The following is a 19,381-nucleotide window of genomic DNA, read 5'->3' as shown; positions in this document are numbered from 1 at the left end:
CTACTCATCACAGTCCTTGTACGGTGGAAGCTTGTCCTGACTGTGCACTGGAGCTGCACAGCATACCACGGGCAAAGCAGTCTGCAGTTGCGTAATGCTAGTAACCTGCTCCAAGGCTGTGACAAGTCACCTTCCACATTTGGTTTCTAGGGTCTCAGCTAAGCAGATGAAACTTTACACAAGATGCTTTCAAGTAAAATCATAAGCAGTGATGAAGCTTATATAGGATCTTTCTCCCTCTTAAGCAAGACAAACATTTCCACTGGAACCCATGGAATTAAGAGTATATTTTATAAGGCAAAATGCATTCCTGAGTAGGCATTTGTACTAATTCAGGTGCTGAAGTGGTATAGCCACATGGCAGCACGCTCTGTGGGGCAAGGTATTCTGCTTCTCGCCTAGCAGGGTGGAACACAGTGCTGTGTGGCTTTTAGTACCTATACTGACTTAATGAGCACTAGCTTGCGTATCTCTATGTGATGTATTTTTCCACAAGATGTAAGCTGGGAATCTCCTGGAGAAAAAGAGGACTAGCAATTTTTAAATATCCCTTCTACTTCAGAGTAAGTTCAGGCAATCACATACTTTTGGGGCAAGCAGACAACTTTTGCATTGCTGCAGGTAGAAAAGATCTCAGTGGGAAAGTGTAGCTTTGTATTTGAAGAAGTGGTGCCTTTGGACACAAATAACCAATGCACCACTAGCCCCTCCTCAGGACTTCTGTCGAGACAGCACTATTTCCTTTGGCATCTGTGCTAGCTGCCCAGAGTCCAAAAGCAGAGCAGGTACTGGGGGCATCACCTGCTTCTGGAACTTCCTTCTTGTTCACAAAGCAGTAAAGCAAGTGGCCAAACCCTTGATGGAGCAAACCCTTGCCATCCTGGAAGAAATAAGCCATTCCATGTGGTATAATTTCACTGTTATGCCTGTGGATGATTTGCTAGTAATAAGCCTGAAGCCCAGAGTCTTACAGCTCTTAAGATCAAGGTTCCCTGGCCCAAGTGGAGACCAACCTCTGTTAGCTTAAAACCTTGAGTAGCACTGAGGCTCCCAGGCAGGAGCAGAGCTTGCTCCATTCCCTGGGCGGGATGTGGAAGGAAGGGAAGGTCCCTTCGCCAGGGGCTGGCTCAGGACACTCCAAGGAGAGTAAGGAAAGACAGGGGCAAGTGGAGGCCATCAATAATAAAACAAGGACAACACTCCCGAGATCTCACCAGCTCTATGACCCTGCCCAGTCATCATTAGGTGCCAAAGCAGCTAGGCAAGGGGATGCACAATGGGAACAGTTTCTGGTTTAGTAGGGGCTGCACCAGAAGAAAGATTTCCTTCTGCAACAGGGGATGGATCACAGAGGGATCTGGTAGCTGCTGATGTGCAGGGAGGAAGGGGAAAAGAGTAATCTCCTTCTCAGGTGGCTCAGTGGCAGTTTGCAGGCAGAAGAACTGAAACAAAGAACTCGGGTCGCAAGCCTCCCCCTTGAATACAGGGCATATTGCATGTATGCAGGGCCCAGGATAAACTAAAATAGAAAAACATTTGGTTTCAGTTCACGTCTTAGTGGTGGCTCAAGTTTTATTCATAGTACAGAGAGAGCAAAGGGCAGAAGTTCCCATGAATGAAGACATCCCCTTTCTTTCTGTGCAGGTTTCAGAAAACCAGCCAGCAGCAGAGCAACGCTATTGAACTCAGGACTTCAGTCACCTGCTTCCTAATTCTCAAAGCAGTTAAAGCCCTGCAGCCTTCTTTTACCTTTTACAGTCACAGGACTAGTCAAACACTTGATTGGATTATTCTGCTTTAATTACAAAATGCACTCAGACCAAAGGTGCAATAGTACCTGATACATATATACACATTTGTCTTTAATTATAACACCAAAGACCAAAATGCAGTCTGGTCCTGCTGTAAATCAACCATTTCCCTCTGGCAAGATCTTTGGAGTATGGACAGACATCACAGTAATGTTTGAACTGCTTCTTGTGCGCAAGACACAGACTGTATTTTATTATGTACTTTTGAGATCCTTTAGGGTGGACGATACAAGAGACAAGCAAGAGAAGGGAGGCAAAACTGGAAACCTGGGTTAATTGGAGTCCATATCCCACCACCCCCTGGAAAAGAAAAGCAGCAACGGGCCACTCTCTCCTTGCTGCAGTTAGGACAAGGTAGATAAATCACAAGGGTTTCTTTATTGCTGGTGAACTCAAAACAGGCAACTTTAATCTACTGAGGAAGATACACATACAAACACGTTAGGCCTTGTGCGTTGGTTTTTTGTTTTTGTTTTTTTTTTCTTAATGTAAATGTCTCTACAACTTCAGTCCGGCTCCCGAGCTCTCACTGAGCTGCCACTGAGACCCTGGTAATGCGCTCCGGGCACTTCTGTAAGATGTTGTAAGAAGCATCACGTGTATTAAAAGGGAAATTTTGCAGAAAAAACAAAGCTCTGACTGCAGCCATGTTGCTCAGAAAGGAGAAGTCTGGCTTATCCTGCTGCATTAGGTACATGGTATTATGTATAATTAATTTAATTCATTTTAGAATTTGCTGGGTCCCTTTCTGTTTCTGGTGTGCAAGCTGCAAGTAAAGTGCACTTCTGGGTGTAAATTATCACTCTATGAGGATGCAATAGCAGGGTAGTACATATCCGGCATCAGTGGAAAGCAGACTACAACAGCTGTTACAATGGCACAGGCAATAAAAATGATGGAATAACATACTAGATGCTGCTGGGAAACCCCTCCGTAGTCTGAGCATCTAAATATTACATCACTGAGCAAAGCCAGTAGCATTTAGTGGGGATCTTCTAAAGCCAAGACACATGACTTACCGTGCACCAGATTAGCTCTGTAGACAGTCACTGCTCCTCCTCCCCCAGTCCCACCTGTAGCTGGGAGTAACCAAACCATGTTGCTAACTCCTTTTAACCTTTTTGAAGAGTTTTGCAACAGTTAAGGAGAAAACAGGGATCCTAAGGATGTTTCTGTGAAGCTGAGTGTTTCAGATGGTGCAGGGCTGGTGCAGGAGGCAGCATGACACCACACTCAAGCTATGCTGTGAGAGGACAACCCAGCTTTAGACACTGTGTTTAGTGACCCTGACAACCAGGGCCAAAACGGAAGATCCCAGCTCTCACCTGCACCTTGCAATTCTTGTTCTGGTCCAGCAGAGCTCATCTACATTATCCCACATACAAACCTCATCTCTTTATTTCCCCGTGTACAGTGTCAGGTGACTATTTTGCCTGGGTCTACACACCATCAAGGCTGATAAACTACACACCGTTGCTCCGATTTCATAATCCTAACATCACAGCAAGAAAAGAGATATCTGTTCAGTGTTTGTTCTCTTTTAATTTAATGAACTGTAAAAAGGGAACTCTAAATACCCACCTAAGTATTCTGGGTGCTTCAGGAGACATTGCATACCCCGGGCGGATTTTATTAACTCCTTGCTGCCTGTTTCTGCGTGTCCATTGCCAGCAACAAATGCTATGTGAGAAGGGGGAGGGGAGGAACAAAGTAATTGCACCATGTGATACAAAAAGGGATTAACACTGCCTTCACAAGAGCAGAACCAACAAACGATTCCCCTCACAAGGCCAGAACTGCTTTTCCCTTCAGGGACGGATGCCCCAGGGCAAGGAGCAGGTTCACGTCTAAGCCCTCCCTACCAGAAACACAGGACCCAACACAGAAATAGCCTGGCCATCTCAGTACAACGGCAGAATCCTACAACACGTTTGCATTTCTAGCCGAATTGATCCCTGGGTGCAGCCCTGTTGACCATGGTGGAAGAACACCTAAAATTCATCTGGCCCTGCAAGGCAACTACAGCAAACCTTCCCCATGAACCAGTTAGGAGTGAGATACATCTGACAGCTGGAAGCTCCATGTTTGTTGCTAACTTCAAAAGCCAAGACTTGCCAGAGGGACTGTGAACCTGTGGCTGTCACTATCGAGCATCTTCCCTGCACTACAGCTTTCCCTGAACTCCTCAAATGTCCCAGACAGGTTAAATTTCAAATCGTCCCCTGTGCAAGTAGCTCTACAATGGAGCCACAGCACTCCCTCCTGCTCCACCTCTCTACTGCTCACACCCTAACTCAAAGTCTTGCTGAAGAAGTGCTCTTCAGAGAGGCTTTTTTTTACTTTTGTTGTTTGGTTTCCTTTAAATAATGTATCAGGCAGCATGGCATATCTCTTGCTGCCGCCGCTTCCAATTATTGTCATGACAGTATGATTGTTTTAAAGCAAAGTATTTAAAGCAGAATTTGGGAAGAAAAAGCAAATTGTCTTGATACACTGAGCAGAACACTGGGCAGAACTGGGCCCAGACATGCCAGTGCTGAAGGAAGGTGAGAGTCAATGCCAGAGGACCAAATCCTGGATAACGTTAGCCATGTGAAGGTTTTGACCTTCAAATACATTGGGTTGCAGCCAGACTAAGTCATCGGCATCACCAGAAACAGAGGAATCCCTGGGAAGGCAGGCAGAAAATGCTTCTGGCCTGTACAGTCTCTACAAGGTTTGACCAGCTGAGATGGGAGCTGAAATCTGCAGCAGACCCTGAGGGGTCTGAGGGGTAAGGTCTACTTTGTGGGGACAGAGGAAATGGGAAGACTTACACTATTTCTTGTGCCTTTTGCCAAGATTCAGATTGCACAGATTATGGTAAAATTCACTTGGCAAAAAAGGCCTTTATTTAACAAAAAAAAAAAAAGAAAAAGAAAAAATTTCTAGTGAGTATCAGGACTGAGATTTCAAAAAGTACAAGATCTGTATAAATTCAGCAAGATGTCCAGCACCACATTATTTTGTGGTGCAACAAAGAACCTGGGGAGAGGCCAATGGGACCTCATGAGGGGAACACCATCTACCTCCCCAGCAGACTGCCAGTCTTAGGTTCTTCTCAACAGCAGATGGATTTTTCCTTGTTCCTGCAGCATCTCAGGTCCCACGGGAGGTATTGGTTGCAAGCAAGCACCTGAATATTGCCTAATGGAATAAGCCAATCACTAACTTAGCAGGCGTGTCCATGCCCATCCAGTAATTAGTTTTTTTTCTTTTTGGATGCATTTCCACCGTAGCATTTCTTTTTCTTCTTTTTCCACATAAAAGTGTAAGCAAAAGGACTGCTTTCATCTGTAATAAGTTAAAATCAGAAATGACCTAACTAACAAGTAACTGATACTGGTCCTTGGAGCCCAAAGAGTAAAATCCATAGAAAATCTATTGGTTCCATTTTTTCTGGTATATCCCATGCACACCCCCTTTAGAAAAATGGGGTTTATGAATCTTATCATACAGCAAGGAGCAGTACCTCAGAGCCAGAGCTGACAGTCTGTGGTAGAGGTCTGGGCTCTCTCACATTGCTAAGGGTTGTTCTGAGTCACTGCTCAATCAGTCTTCACATGGCCGTTGGCCAAGGCAACAGGGACAGTGGGGGCCCCCGGCTCGGCAGTCTCATCAAATCGCAAGCGCAGGGTGTTTCTGATCACCAGCTGTTCCATGATGAAAGAAGCACAAAACCACGGGATGGCATACTCCAGGGTGATCAGGCCCATGAAGTCAAAATCAAACTGGGAATAGTCCCACGGGCAGGCATTGAACTGGCGTAGGATGAGGCCAGTGGTGAACTCCCAGAGGTATGTCCAAAGTGTGTAAATGAAGCAGCGCACTAAAATGTTACACTTGTCTTTGAGATATAGATACATCTTCTCCACAATGAGGATGGAGGTGCCATAGATAAAGAGCGCCCACACACTGGTAACCCCTGGGAACTTCCAGTTAAAGTTGACCACAAACTCCCAGGCAGCTGTGAACATCACCTCGCAGAAATAGCCATGAATGGCGTAGAGGTACCATCGGGAGAAAGCAGTCAGAGGTTCTGCTGCAGCCATTCTTCTGCGCACACCCCAGCAGGAGCTCTGAAATGAAGAAGGGGGTGGGGGGAGAGAGAGAGAGAGAAGAATCATCGAGGGTGTTACAAGTCCTTATCCCCCAGATGACAACACACACAAACTCGTAACATCCACAAAGGACAAATCTGAGAAAGAAGCGACTTGTAAATCGTCTCATTTTTACCACAGCAAATTTTAAGTCCTGGGTAAAGGCAGCACCTAACTGGGCTCCAGGTCTCATAATGGGCCTGGACAATGCGTACTGCTCTGCCCGAGAAGCATGGCGCAGCTGGAATTGCACTGTGAGAAGGCAGGCACTGACAGGTCCGAGGGCTTTGCCAGAGGTGATGCTGCTGAAGAACTTACCAGTAGCAAGTCAGTAGAAAAATACAGTCATCTCAAGGAGCACACATTGCCTTTTTGCTCTTTTCAAGGAGCAACACTATCCACTACTTTTCTGATTCTAATACAGAATAGATTAGACGAACACAGCCCTGGAAATCTGGGCCCTTCCAGCTACAATCTCTATACCCAATGTATTTACTGTAGTGAAAAACTGAGCTTTGATCGGAGGTACAGAAAGAGAACTGGAGGAGAAAATTTCAGAGATTCTACACTTACAGATACCACACCTTGCACCCCTTATTCAGCTGAACTGTTATTTCTTCTGTTAAAGAACTCATGTGTTGTATGGCTAGGATTTGGAAATACCTGATACCAAGTCAAAAAGTACAAGAAAGGAATTGAAATCCATTCAGGTTTGGCTTCAGGACAGCAAAACACAAAGGAGGAGAAGAGAAAGGAACAGCTGATCAGAGGGAGGTGGTTAGTCATGACAAATAGGAAATGAGAACAAACTTGTAATCGTCTCTACAGGAAGAAACTTGAAAAGGTTTGAAAGGGCACAATTTGCTTATCACTGAACTGTTTCAGCACAATTAGTTTCTACACTTTTCACAGAGATTTACAAGGTCTGAAGCATTGCTCTGCCACACTGGAGTCACTGGCCCAAGCTGATTTTAAGCATAGTTTTACTGAAACCTTACAGATTCACATCACAGGGTGAATTTGACCTCTTTTCGTTCTTAGAAACTTACTTTCAAGTTGGGTTTCTCTCAGCTCTTCATCAGGCACTAACTTCTTTGCTCTGCACTTGTCAGTTCATCCACAAGATGTTAGGAAAGTACCACACTAACCTTATGTGCAGTAATTCCAATGCCACCTGGAAAGAGTGTTCCTGCCCTGTAAACATGGTACCTCTCTAAACAAATTATTAACATGCAGAATGACTGAAATTCAGATAGGAGATTAAAGAGAAATGTTTTAAGGAAAAAGGAACTATAATAATGAATATAAAGTGTTGGAAGAAGGGTTCGCCGGAGTCAAGAAGACGCTCAATATGAATTATGCATCTTGCTCAGCTTCATTAGTTTCTAACACTACTTATACAGAACCGATGCACATGCATATTCGTAAAGCAGAAATATAATGGGTTAGTAGTCTCTAAGCGCGCGCGGTTCTCACACCCCTAATTATCATGACTAAAATAAGCATTCTATCCATGTAGCTAATTGTGTCGCTGTGCTTCAGCCTTGTGGTTTGTTACTCCCTATTTTCCCATACCGGTCCCTATCTTTCTTGGCCCTGCACCTGCTTTCCCAGCAGCTGTAGCTTGTTACAGCCACGGCCTGTTGGCACAACATAATTACTTGGTCTCAGGATTCAAGAATAGCTCAAGGCTACCTGTCTTGTTATCTTCAGCACAGCAACTTCAGCACAATTCTGATTACAGGCCTGTTCTAATACCAGGCCCGGATTGTGCAGATCTTCAGAGATTCTAAGGCCATGCTTCTGCAGCCATTCTTCTACAATAAAGGAGACAGGCAGAATATTCACAAAGGAATATTGAAAGTGCAAAGGACAGAGCTGCATCAATGACTTGTTCACTCCTCTCTTAAACGGACACCCAAACAACCAAAGTCTTGGCAGTTCATATGATGTGGGTGCTTGAACAAAGACCTATTTCCTAATGGCACAATACATGTGGCGCAGGACACTGAACTATCATCAGATGCTACAGATCTGGGTCAACAGCACACCGTGCGCTTGTTGGTGAAAGACTAGAGTCACCAGGAATTCCTTCACGTCTCCTAATAGTTCAGTCCCAAGAGACTCTCACGACAGCAGTGGAGGTCGCACATGAGAAATATGCATGCGGTATATCCCCACACAGTCCACAAGAAGCTGATGTGTAAGGGCACCATACATACAATTTCTCTCTGAGGACAATCTGTCAATGTCACTTGATCAGTTTGCCAGTACAGTTGATAAGCTTAGGAGTTTGAATCCTTGTATCATTCCTCCATTCTCACATAGTTTCAAGAATAAATCAATAGTCAGAGGTACAGGAGTAAGGGAAAGCAGTAAGAAGGAAATGGCCTGTAGGTATTTTTTATCAGAGTGGGGATATAAGGCTGCAGCAGGAAGGCAGAAGTTTTTTTATATCTGATGAGACAGACATCGAAAGATGCAGAGGCCTTAGGAGTCATAGCTATTGCTAGATAAGGCACTGAGGAAATAGGGAATGTCATTCTCCAGGGAAGAAAATTATTGTAAATTTTTTACTAAGCTGCCAAGGGGTTGTATGGTTTTCCACTCTTTCAATAAGCCCTTCTAAGCTTTTCCACTTGTGGTCCTTACTCCTTGCACTTCCCTCTACAGCTTTACAAGAAAAGTATTTGAACTGTTAGCTGGGAGCATCCACAGCATGCAGTACTATCTGTAAGGTTTTCCTCACAATTTCAAAAATCTCTTCACAAAGTTGGATCAAACGCACAGAAGATTCTTCCTTCTCAGTCCCTCCCTTCTTATTCCAAGGATCCCTGACCAGTTATTTCTATTACCTTACACCTGCCCACCAAAGCCAAAGACTCAAGAAACATATCCAACAAGCCACATCCTGTTCTACCCCACGCTGTTTCCTCTGTGCAATGAAGATTTATCTTTCCTGGTTCTATATCACATACTTCATAATATTTCTTTTTTGCACTTTGCAAAATGCTTGGTCACTACACTAGAAGTCTAATGACCAAATCTGGACTAGGTCTGGGACATCCACAATACAAGTTATCCCATTGCAAAGACCACTGTTGACTTGTTTTGAAGCCTCAGCCTTTCACTACAACTGCAAGGAGACAGGCATCAAGGTGCTGACATTGTCTCAGTATTTGCCTTCTACTGCCACATGTCCAGTCAGCCCAACCTTGATGGGAACTTACTTCCTTCTTATGATGTGCTTGAAAGAGTCCTCACAGGCTGCCTGCTGATTAAGAACATCCCAAGACAGGGCAGACGCTGAACTAGGTTAGCCCAAACATAAACTGGTTCCACTGTGCTAGGCACTACGCAAATCCATAAATCACAGCTCCTCCTGTAAAACATTTAATTCAAAATAAAACAAAAAGTAAGACATAGAAGAGAATGGAGGATACCCAGGGAGACCACAACAAGCTACAGCATATCATTGCACAAGTTGGGGACTGTACAATGTAATGGTTACAAGTCACTTGAGCATTTAAAAAACAATTAAAACTGCAGCTGTTCCCAAGCACTTATTTCCCAGCCATACCAAACTGGCTGGTGCCTGGTAGGCAATACAGCACAAGAAGGTCTCAAGAGGGACATGAAGAAGAAAAGTGTTGGTTTATTGGGCTGCAATTCATGATAAAAGGATCCAGCTGAAAAGTAGTTGCAGGACATTAGTGGGAGAAGCATCCAAACAGAAGGCCAAGCCTGGATTCAGTAAGAGATGCAGATTTGTGAAAAGCCTCAAGCAGATAATTGAACTTAGCGATGCAAGACTTTTTATGGAGTGACAGTAATAAAGACCAAAAAGCTCTGAACATTATGATAGCTATTGAGTCTCCTGAGGAAAACAATTATATTTATCACTGAGGTACTTACAGTGGGATGCACAGCGGCTTCCTGAAAACTAGAAACACAGCTGCCACCTACACAGTTGTCTCAGCAGAGAGCAAACAAGTCACGGAGACTGCACATGGACGGCCATGCTCGTACCGAGGCTGCTCACTGCATTGTTTTGTGGAAAACAGGAAGCTGCTAAATTCAAAGCTATGAAAATGCTTTCCATCATCAGTAAATTATATTTCAAGCAGCTAAAGCAGAATTAGTTCCTCTAATACAACATTATTAGGAAGCCTGAGCTAAGCCAGCACAGAAATTTTCCCTCTTTCTCCAGCAGGACCTTCCTTTCTAGCTTGCCGACAGAAGGAACAAGGCCAGTCTGTGGAAGTCACACATGAGCCTCAGAGGAACACACCGTCCTTTCCCCAACTGCCCTGCTTGTGTGGATAATGCTGCTGGCAACGCAAGGGCCAAGAGCCCCTCCACCTACAGCGAAGCAGCACAGGCGTAACAGGGGGCAGCATCTGAAGGGCTGAGTTCCCAAGAGAAACCTGGTTCAGAGAATCAGGGCAGGACTGACTTAGGGGCTGCAAGAACATACTGTAACAACACAAAAATTATACTTTTTAATTTTAGTGTATCAACCCTGAAATGGATATTAATCATCCCCTAGGTTGAGGTAAGATACAGATGAACCTGATGCACCAGGTCAAGTAAAGAGAAAGGACATAAATCCCAGACTGCCCGGCTCCACGTGTGAGACCCTTCTGTGCAAGAGAAGCACTTCCATACTCATATTCCATTTTGCAGGTGATGCAGCCAAAGCAGGCAAGAGGCAAGTGATCAGAAAATTGGCTGATGTTAGATCAAGTAATAATGGCAAATTTGTCATACACAACCACTGCAGCGGAGACATCAGTGCATGTCATATTCATGCCCGATTAAGTTCTTGAGCACTGCCTGGTTCATTTTTTTCAAAGCTATCCTTTGCAGTGGCTTTCTGCCCATTTCCCCGCTATAACTGTGCTTCAAAAAGTCTCTCACAGATCGTCTGTTCCCTTTAATCCAGCAGAATTATTTAGACTCACAGCCTCTGGATGGATACAATGAGACCTGTCCTAGTTTTGGCTAGGATAGAGTTAATTTTCTTCTTAGTAGCTGGTACGATGCTGTGTTTTGGATTTAGTATGAAAATAATGTTGATACCACACTGATGGTTTTGTTGTTGTGAAGTAGTGCTTACACTAAATCAAAGACTTTTCAGGTTTCCCATGCTCTAGCAGAGAGCAGGTGCGCAAGAAGCTGGGAGGGAACAGAGCCAGGACAGCAGATGTGGACTAGCAAAAGGGATATTCCATACCATAGAACATCACACTCAGTATATAAGCTGGGGGAGTGGGCTGGGCTCTTCAGATCACTGCTCAGGGACTGGCTGAGCAATGGTCAGCAAGCGGTGAGCAATTGCATTGTGCGACACTTGGGGTTTTTCCCTTAGGCTTTATTCTTATCTCTTTCCCCCTCCTTTTCATTACAATTATTATTTTATTTTGATTATTAAGTTGTTCTTTTCTCAGCCCACAAGTTTTACCTTTTTCCCAAGTCTCCTTCCCATCCCACAGAGAGGTGGCAGTTGGGGGTGAACAAGCAGCTGCATGGTACTTAGTTGCCAGCTGGGGTTAAACCACAACAGACCTCATCAAGATACTCTGAATTAACTCTGAAGTGCTAATAAAAGAAAAACACAAACAAAAAAATCTCCATGATGCAATTCTCCTGCTTAGCGATAGCCTGAGGCTATAAATTCTGTCAGCTACTTCACTCACTGCAGGCGAGCTTCACTGCAGAAAGTTCCTTACTCTTAGTGCCAGGTTGTTTCTATCAGTTAAAAAAAAAAATCAAGGCACGGTGTTATTTTCCAAACTCATATTTGAAGTATTTACTAATATTTAGTTTTATAACATGCATGTTCATATTTCAAAGAAACTCCTTAGATCTATAACCCTATGGTACGTGTCATAATTGCTTTTTAATTTGAAAGAGTAACCACAGACAGAGGAGGACAGAGGCATACACAGCATGGTACCTCAGTCCTTCCAAACGACAGGACTGCAAGCAGCAGCCAACTCTGAAGTAGATGGCACCGGCCACGCCCTGACCGTAAGGTCTACTGCTTATATTCCCCTTCCTCAGACTCTTCTTACCTAAACGTAAAATTGACTGTTCTTCATGACTTTTTAAATTACTTTCATTTGCACATCACTGTAGCTACTGCGTTCTTCCTCAAGACTGGGAGAATCAGACATGTATCTGCTTTTCTGCTTCAACGAAGAGTAGAACAGATACAAGGACTCCGATGAAAATTGATATGCATTTTTGGGCAACACCTTTTTAAATGTAATTCCTCCTCTCTTATTTTGCATTTTCCCTGTAAGTAAACATCAAATGAGCATGCCTTTGCAACCACGGACAACATTCAGTGAACGTGCTGCAAATCTAGCTTCAACACTTTCATATAAATCTCACACAAACCATTAGGAGTAAAGATTTACAGAACATTGGCGCTGGATTTGGCTCCAAGACATTAGTTCATCAGTGTTTAAAGATTTATGTGGTAAAGTCTTAGTGGTACTTATGTGCTGAAGTCATAACTCTGAGGAGATACTCATCCTTCAGGTAACTGAGAGCCTCAATTAACTGTGGCTCAGAAAATAGAATTTCGACTGTACTGAAGTGTGGAATAGTTCCAGAAGATCGATTAATCAAGCCCTGGAATGAAGCTAAAAGCGTGCCACAGACAGATGTCCCCAAATACAGACTTGATGTCCAGCTCTTAGTGCTTTCAGGATGGATCTGGAGCCCTGGGATTCTGGTCAGTTCTGAACGTATTAATCATCTGGTTTTGCTGCTTCTCTGTCTGGACTCCTCCTCCATCAGGATGCACATTGTCTCCCCTCCTCTGAGTTTTACCCACACTGCCATATACTGTGAGTAAAAGCACAGCCCATTTCCAGTCTGCATTTTCCCCCTCATTTTCATCTCTATCTCCTTTCCCCTAGGAGGCACATCATTTCCCTGCCACTCCTTGTTCCCTTGCCGGGCTTACTATGTACCTGCTGGCAGCCTCTCACCCCTGCCTATCTTTCCAACCTATTCCAAAGAGAACTGGGATACAGTAAAAAAGAATGACGACAAAAGGAGATTAAGTGAATCCAATTACCGGACTAAGCCAAAGGGATGGAGAAGTGTAGTTCTTACTGGTAATGCCTGCGTGTAGGCTGCCCAGAAGGCACAACGGGAAGGAGAAAGGTAGGGTCTTCTTGGGAGACAGTGTATAGGAGGGGCTTTTCAGAGAACAAAGAGAAAAATATGAAGACATTGTTTGTTAGTTTAAGGAATAGTTTACTGACTCATGTGGCCTCATGAATGGCAGAAGTGCAGAAAGCTGACACTTCCCAGGCCCTGCCTCACACACAGCATCGTGTTACTCAAACACACCTTAGCCCACAGTGACCACTCCAACCTGGGAGCAAATTAAGGCAGCAGGTCTTTGCTTACAGTGACAAAAAGGGATGTTTCCTGTGTTCCCGACAGAAGTTAAGACCCCTCAAGAGCCAAGCAAGCAGCAAACTTGCAAGACAAATCTGTGAAAAAATGACCGAGTCCAAACTTAGCATCTAGAAGTACTATTGCCAGATCTCCCCAGCATCTCTTTCAGGTAAGGTCATGTTCTTCTCCAAGCCTGTTGCTATAATTCTCCTTTGCCTTACCTGCTGCCTTCCCCTGTATGGGAAAGCTGCCCTGAGTCCCCAGCATTTGCTGATACTACAGCTCTCAAACAAACAAGCATCCAGCAAGGGCCCAAGTGCCCCTGAAGCAGCCCCAGCACAAAGCAGAAGCCACAAACCCGCCGTAGAAGCGGGCAGAACTTCCACTAACACTGCAGAGGAGGGGGCCCACACTAAATATGGAAGGTCTGCTCCAAAGGAGATGGCATGTCCAGGAGGAGCACAACCTGCCCCAAGAACCTGTATCAGCCATCCTCCAGTTTTGGGTGCTCAGTTGCTGGATTCACCATTATCTTAGCCTGGACAGTAAGCCCAGGCTGACTTCACTCTCTGCAGTGAGAGCAGAATTGAGTTCCTACAACCCATTTTTCAAAACTTGCCACAAATTTACGGCCTATGACTTCAGGCCTAGATTTGAGCACATTTGAGTACCATGGCAATCAAAACTCATGACTGTTTTTGAAAGCTTAACGTGTTGTATTAGCTGACTGAAGGAAACCTGACATTCAAAGAACATAATGCGCACCATGGCTTACCAGGAAAAAGCAACTCAGAACAGAGTGATGAATGCAGAGAGAGAATTTATCCTGAGAACATGCTAAGAGTTTGCAAGATTTTGCCCTAGCCAATATCCTTTTTCCACTGTCACTAGAGAGCCAACAGATGTAAAGAAAAGACAACATTAAGGTCAAGACATTAGTATCAGCCATCTTACATGGTTTCTTAAAGCTGTTTGGAAATTAGCTTTCTTTTTTGAAAAGTTTTTTCTTCTTAACAAATGCCCTCATCTTCTTTCCAAAGCAAAGTGAAAAGCAAATACATCAGTCCACTCCAACACTACAATAATAAATCGATTTGGACAACTTACAGAGGTCAGTAACAGTAACAAATAAGCATGCTTAGCCCCAGGTCTTCCTAACAATCTGCAGAAACAAGCCAGAATCAGCATGCAATGGAGGAAAGCCAAGTTGGGGAGGGGAGAAAAAAAAATCCAAACATATTTCACATTGAAAATGAAGTTTGGCAGAGAAAAATATTATGATCAAGGCAATGAAGTAAGAGTATCTGAAATCCTAGACTGCTAATACCACGACACAATCCAAGTCACTTAAACTGTGAAGAACAGCAGCGTGTGTAAAAAATCCGAAAAAATTAGAACAGTTGACAGATCCAAGGCAGTCTCTCCTAGTTTACTGCAGGTAGAGCTCAAATCAGCATTCCAGAAAGTTAGCAGTTTCTTTTACTGGAAATTCTTGCTGCATATACAGAACTGTAAAGAACTATTTCCCTCTCCTTGTATTCCCTTCACCAGTGCCCAAGACTTTATGAACTCCTAACATTCAAGTGACAGTAGGTAACTAGACAGTGTAAACACCTGCAGCTAGCAACTACAGTCACTTCTTGTAGGAGGGACTGCTGCAGACCATAAAGAGACCTAGCATCTTGGTCTAAACTGAGTTAGGTCTAAGCCCTGCAAGCAGAGGGAAGTGCATAAAGACAGGTGAAACAGCAGGGAACATACTTTTAAGCACCTTCAGAAACACAGCCTGAGACTGTCATACAAACTTTTCTTCTTTTTTCCCCCCTTTTGGAAATCTCTTGATGGCAATTCTACAGAAAATAATTTTTCCTCCTCAATATATATATTTTCCTTGCTAACATTAAACTTCTGCTGAGATGTAAAAGAACCAAGCCTTCCAAGCACTATGTGCTATTCACCGAGCTGTGAGTCCTCAAGTTTCCTCCTAACATCCCTGGTGGAGAAAACTTGAGCAGTCTCAGATTGCTAAATTATTCTTTTTCACCAAAGGAATCCTGGTGGAGCCTCCAAGATGGTGGCTACCTCATCTTCTTAATTTCAGGTTCACACAGGTCCTCAGAGAGGTAGAAACATCCTGGAAAGGAAGGGTAGAAGAGGATAAATCTCAGAATCCTACTGACCGCAGCACCATGTCTGACAAGATCCTCAAGCAGGCAGCTATGCCTACAGCTGGCAAAGGCAGCTCCTCTGAACCATTTCCCAGAGTTTCACCCACTAGTGCCCACCAATTAGTGTACCGTGGGGATTAATCATGCCATCACCGAGTCGCAAAGTACATACCCACCAGTGGAAATATATTGTATGGGCAAATAAGCTAGTGGCGAGTTTTCAACTCTCTTGTTCAGGTTTATTTCAATTCAGAAAGAACAAGCAACAGCCTATAAGCGCATCGCTCAGGTAAACCTGTCTTCATAGATCAGTCAAATTTCTCTGTCCTGAGTAACAAGTCAACAAAAATCTAGGTTTTAGGGCCTAGTTCCTACACAGAGGACATACCCCTCCACTGTGCTGGGTACTTCATTGCTATTTACATCTTTGCAAGAGATGGCTTACATTTTTAGCACTGATATTTCCCCATGGTATCAGGAAACTTAGCATTCAGGTTACAACTACAAACATGCCATCATCATGTTTTATGCACACCTGCCATTTTTCTCTTTTGTAAAGCTGAAGCATCAGTTCCACTGTAAACGTCAAATGTTTAGCAGTTTACGACTCCCCTTCAAGTCAGACTCATTCATCTGACTATGTATTGTGTGTCCCAAAAAGGCAGCACCAGAGTTTTCCCGCAGGGGAATGTGGCAAACTCTCACCCTTCTGAAAGGTGGTAAGCTGAACACTCACTGTCGCAGCACTCTCCAAACTAGCCAGCTGCAACAAGGTCTTTTACCATCACATACCAACATACTCTTCATACCAGCCCCTCTGCTGCCTTCTCCTCGTCTCACCTCAGCCAGGACCCACTCACACTCTGTCTTCTCTCTGTTTCTTCCTCCTCTCTCTTCACTGGCTGCCCAAGCCCTTACCAGAACCAGCCACACCTGCACCTTATCTACATCAGCCAACCCACCGCCCCTGAAGCCAGCCCACAGCTGTATGTTATCAATGATCGTTAACCCAGCTTCATTCCACTACAATTCTCCCCTTTTTCTTTGTTTTTTCTTTTTAACATTTCATCTCTCATGTTTTTACCAATCATCACAAATTTTTTACAAATAAACTTTTCATACAGTTCTCTATAATTCCTCTACAACTCACAAGCTCTTTTAAAGCAAAAACTCAACATTTGTGCCCCCCGCAGAACTGGTATTTGCCAGGCTATTTCTGCCTGCCATTCAAGGAAGCCTCTTATCTCTTCAGAGGTGAATTTCTTAACTCAGCATGGTCCATAAGCTTTTACTGCTTCATCCTAACAGCTCCCTCCTTTTCCAATCAGTCAGCTTATGAAGGTACAGTCCTAGGGGTGTTCCCCAGCGCTGTTCTTCCAACTGAAACATGCTCCAGCTCATGAGACAGGGAGCTGGGTCATAAGGATGCCCCGCATCTCTGACTACAGCTGATGTCACCTTGGTTCTTCTCCAATTCTTTCTGAGCTTCTTACTGCCTCTCTCCCAAATCACAGAACTGTTCTCTCACACTCTAATTTGGACTGGACCACAGATACCTGCTTTAATGAAGGCAAATCAACGCACTACACCTATGTGCTTTTTAATTCTATCTACAGACATATAGATATATAAAGATGCATAGGCATGTTTATATGTTGTCCTTACCGATTTGCTTATTTGCCCTTTCTTCCCCTCTACTTGAAGGCAATGGATTTATTTATTTTTCCTATAATTGCTTCTTCTGACTGTGTTCATTTTTATGCTGAGGTGACCTTTTACAGATGCTACTGGATTCAGGACTCCTACCTGCAGCCTGCCAATCATTTATCACATCTCCACAGAGCATGCTCAGTTGCAGCCCCTCTGAAAGTAAAGACATTTAATGTTATGTTTATACCCTTCTTCCACATTTCCTTTTGTGACTGCAGTCCAAAAGACCATGTTCTATTGAACAGTCTCCCCAATAAAACCAACAAATAGATTCACTGCTCCAATACAGGAAAGTCTTTTTCAAAACTTGCCTATATTTATTAGTCAACATAAATGTAAGATTTCAGGTTCCTTAAGGCAGAAAAGTCTATATGTATGTGCACATCTATATGTATGATGCTTCAGATGCTTCTGAGTGTCTCGAGTCCAGGGATTCATCTTTCACAGCACAGGGTAGCCCAGATCCTGAAACAAAACATGACCATGGCTTCAGACTGCTTTGCAGATATAGCAGTTTATGGCTATGGTACATGCCAAGACCCTACTCACATTCATCCCTTTTTCAGATCTAATCTACACATTCAGCGTCTGAAAAATTCTTCTAAACCATCTCTTGTGAATAGCAGCTAACATGCATCTGCTTCAGGACTTGTGGAAATTAACTGCATCATGTTAATACCACCTACTTGCTAAACACCTGAAAAAGCAATTAAGCTTCCACCTTTGAAAAGAAAATCCTTAAGAACTGATAACTCTAATCCTAAACCCAGCAAGGCAGTAAAAATACTACTCACCTCTTCACTCCTATCAGCTGTCAATCCACAAAGAGGACACATTCCACTCAGCTGCAGAAAGATGGCACAGTCGCAAAAGGTCAATGCACAGCGATAAATGGAGGCTTGAATTTCAGTCCACACACACAGCTGCTGCAGTAGAAGGCAGAGCAATATTCCTGCTTGGTTCCTAAAATTACTGTATTTGTGTTGGTTTCTCTAGGACCCAGTGAGTCAAAGCACAGGAAGAGAAGAAGAAAAGCTGTTAAGAATTAAGTTGGAGAAAGCCTTGCAAAGACCCTTGCCTTATGAACAGAAGATGGATCTAAAAGAAATAGGATGGAAAGACCCTGGAGTACTTGCAGAATAGAAGGAAACAAGGAAGAATGCACAAGTAAAATTTTAAGTGTATTAGTAGCTGAAGCCTTGTAGGGGGCAGATGTCATGGAACTAAACTCATCACTGTTTCATAATCATTTAAATTAATCTAAGCAGATAACAGTAAAGATCCATAGATTTCCACAGCTACTACAGTGACTAAATAAAATTTGCATACACATTCCATCCTCCTGGCTACCAACCACAAATTAACAGAATCTTTCAAACCAGCATGGCTGGGAACCTTAATGGGGCTGGAAAATGGCCTGGAAAAGTGCAGCTATTTTCCTCTCATTGTTGAGCTGCTGAGCACTCAGGTACGGACAAGACATCTAAAGTCAGAAGAGATGGGGAACACACATAAAGCAAACAGGGCAACAGACAAAAAACTTGTGAAAGTTATATCTGAGCAGTTTAGCCATATCTTCTGGTGTTTCTCAGTGTTTGTAGAATCAGTGCAACTGGAACAAAGAATCAGTTTTGCTCAGTGAAAAAGTTAACCTGTCAGTACAGATCCATGCTTGGCGTAGGAGAGACATGGTTTTTTGTGAGTCTTGCTTGGAAGCTGAGTCACTGAAATAAGGAAGAATGGGGAGAATAAGAGGAAGATGGTGGGATATGGACCAAAAGACTGCTCTGGGATGAAAAATTATCTTCAGAGCACCGGGAGAGAAAAGTTAAGATTATGACTCTTGACTGCACATGCTGTCAGACAGCTGACAAAACCCCAACAATAAAAGATGCCAAGTTAAGTCAAGACTGCCTCTCTACCAATCTCTTGTCTCAGATGACTCTGCTTAGGAGCCTACATTAGTAACAGCTTCTTTTGGTATAAGACACAATTTTATTTTTACTAGAAGTAAATTCTACTTTGCTCTGCAGGCAGGAGTTCACTGTGCTTCTGTAGTTTGGCACTGCCTTCTGTCCAAAGCCAAGCAGCTGCTGCGTGCAGAAAGAAGAGAAAATGAATGAATATAGCC

General features: G+C 43.6%; 1 protein-coding gene across 15 annotated transcripts in view; it reads right to left on the bottom strand.

Annotated features, from left to right (window-relative positions):
- Positions 1-1,782: 1,782 nt before the first annotated feature.
- The window catches only part of TMEM229B (transmembrane protein 229B), a 37,658-nt gene continuing 20,059 nt past the window's right edge, over positions 1,783-19,381 (bottom strand). For 6 of the 15 annotated variants that reach the window (XM_080396552.1, XM_080396560.1, XM_080396549.1 and 3 more), the window contains one exon: positions 1,783-5,929. In XM_080396552.1, the coding sequence (XP_080252678.1) occupies positions 5,399-5,902 (504 nt within the window). In that variant the 5' untranslated portion in view covers positions 5,903-5,929 and the 3' untranslated portion in view covers positions 1,783-5,398. The other 9 variants (XM_080396555.1, XM_080396556.1, XM_080396557.1 and 6 more) reach the window with 9 other exon arrangements.

This window comes from Falco punctatus (assembly GCF_963210335.1).
Source record: "Falco punctatus genome assembly, chromosome: 7".
Taxonomy (NCBI): domain Eukaryota; kingdom Metazoa; phylum Chordata; class Aves; order Falconiformes; family Falconidae; genus Falco; species Falco punctatus.
Note: the sequence above shows the minus strand (reverse complement) of the source record. Positions and strands in the feature narration are given on the sequence as shown.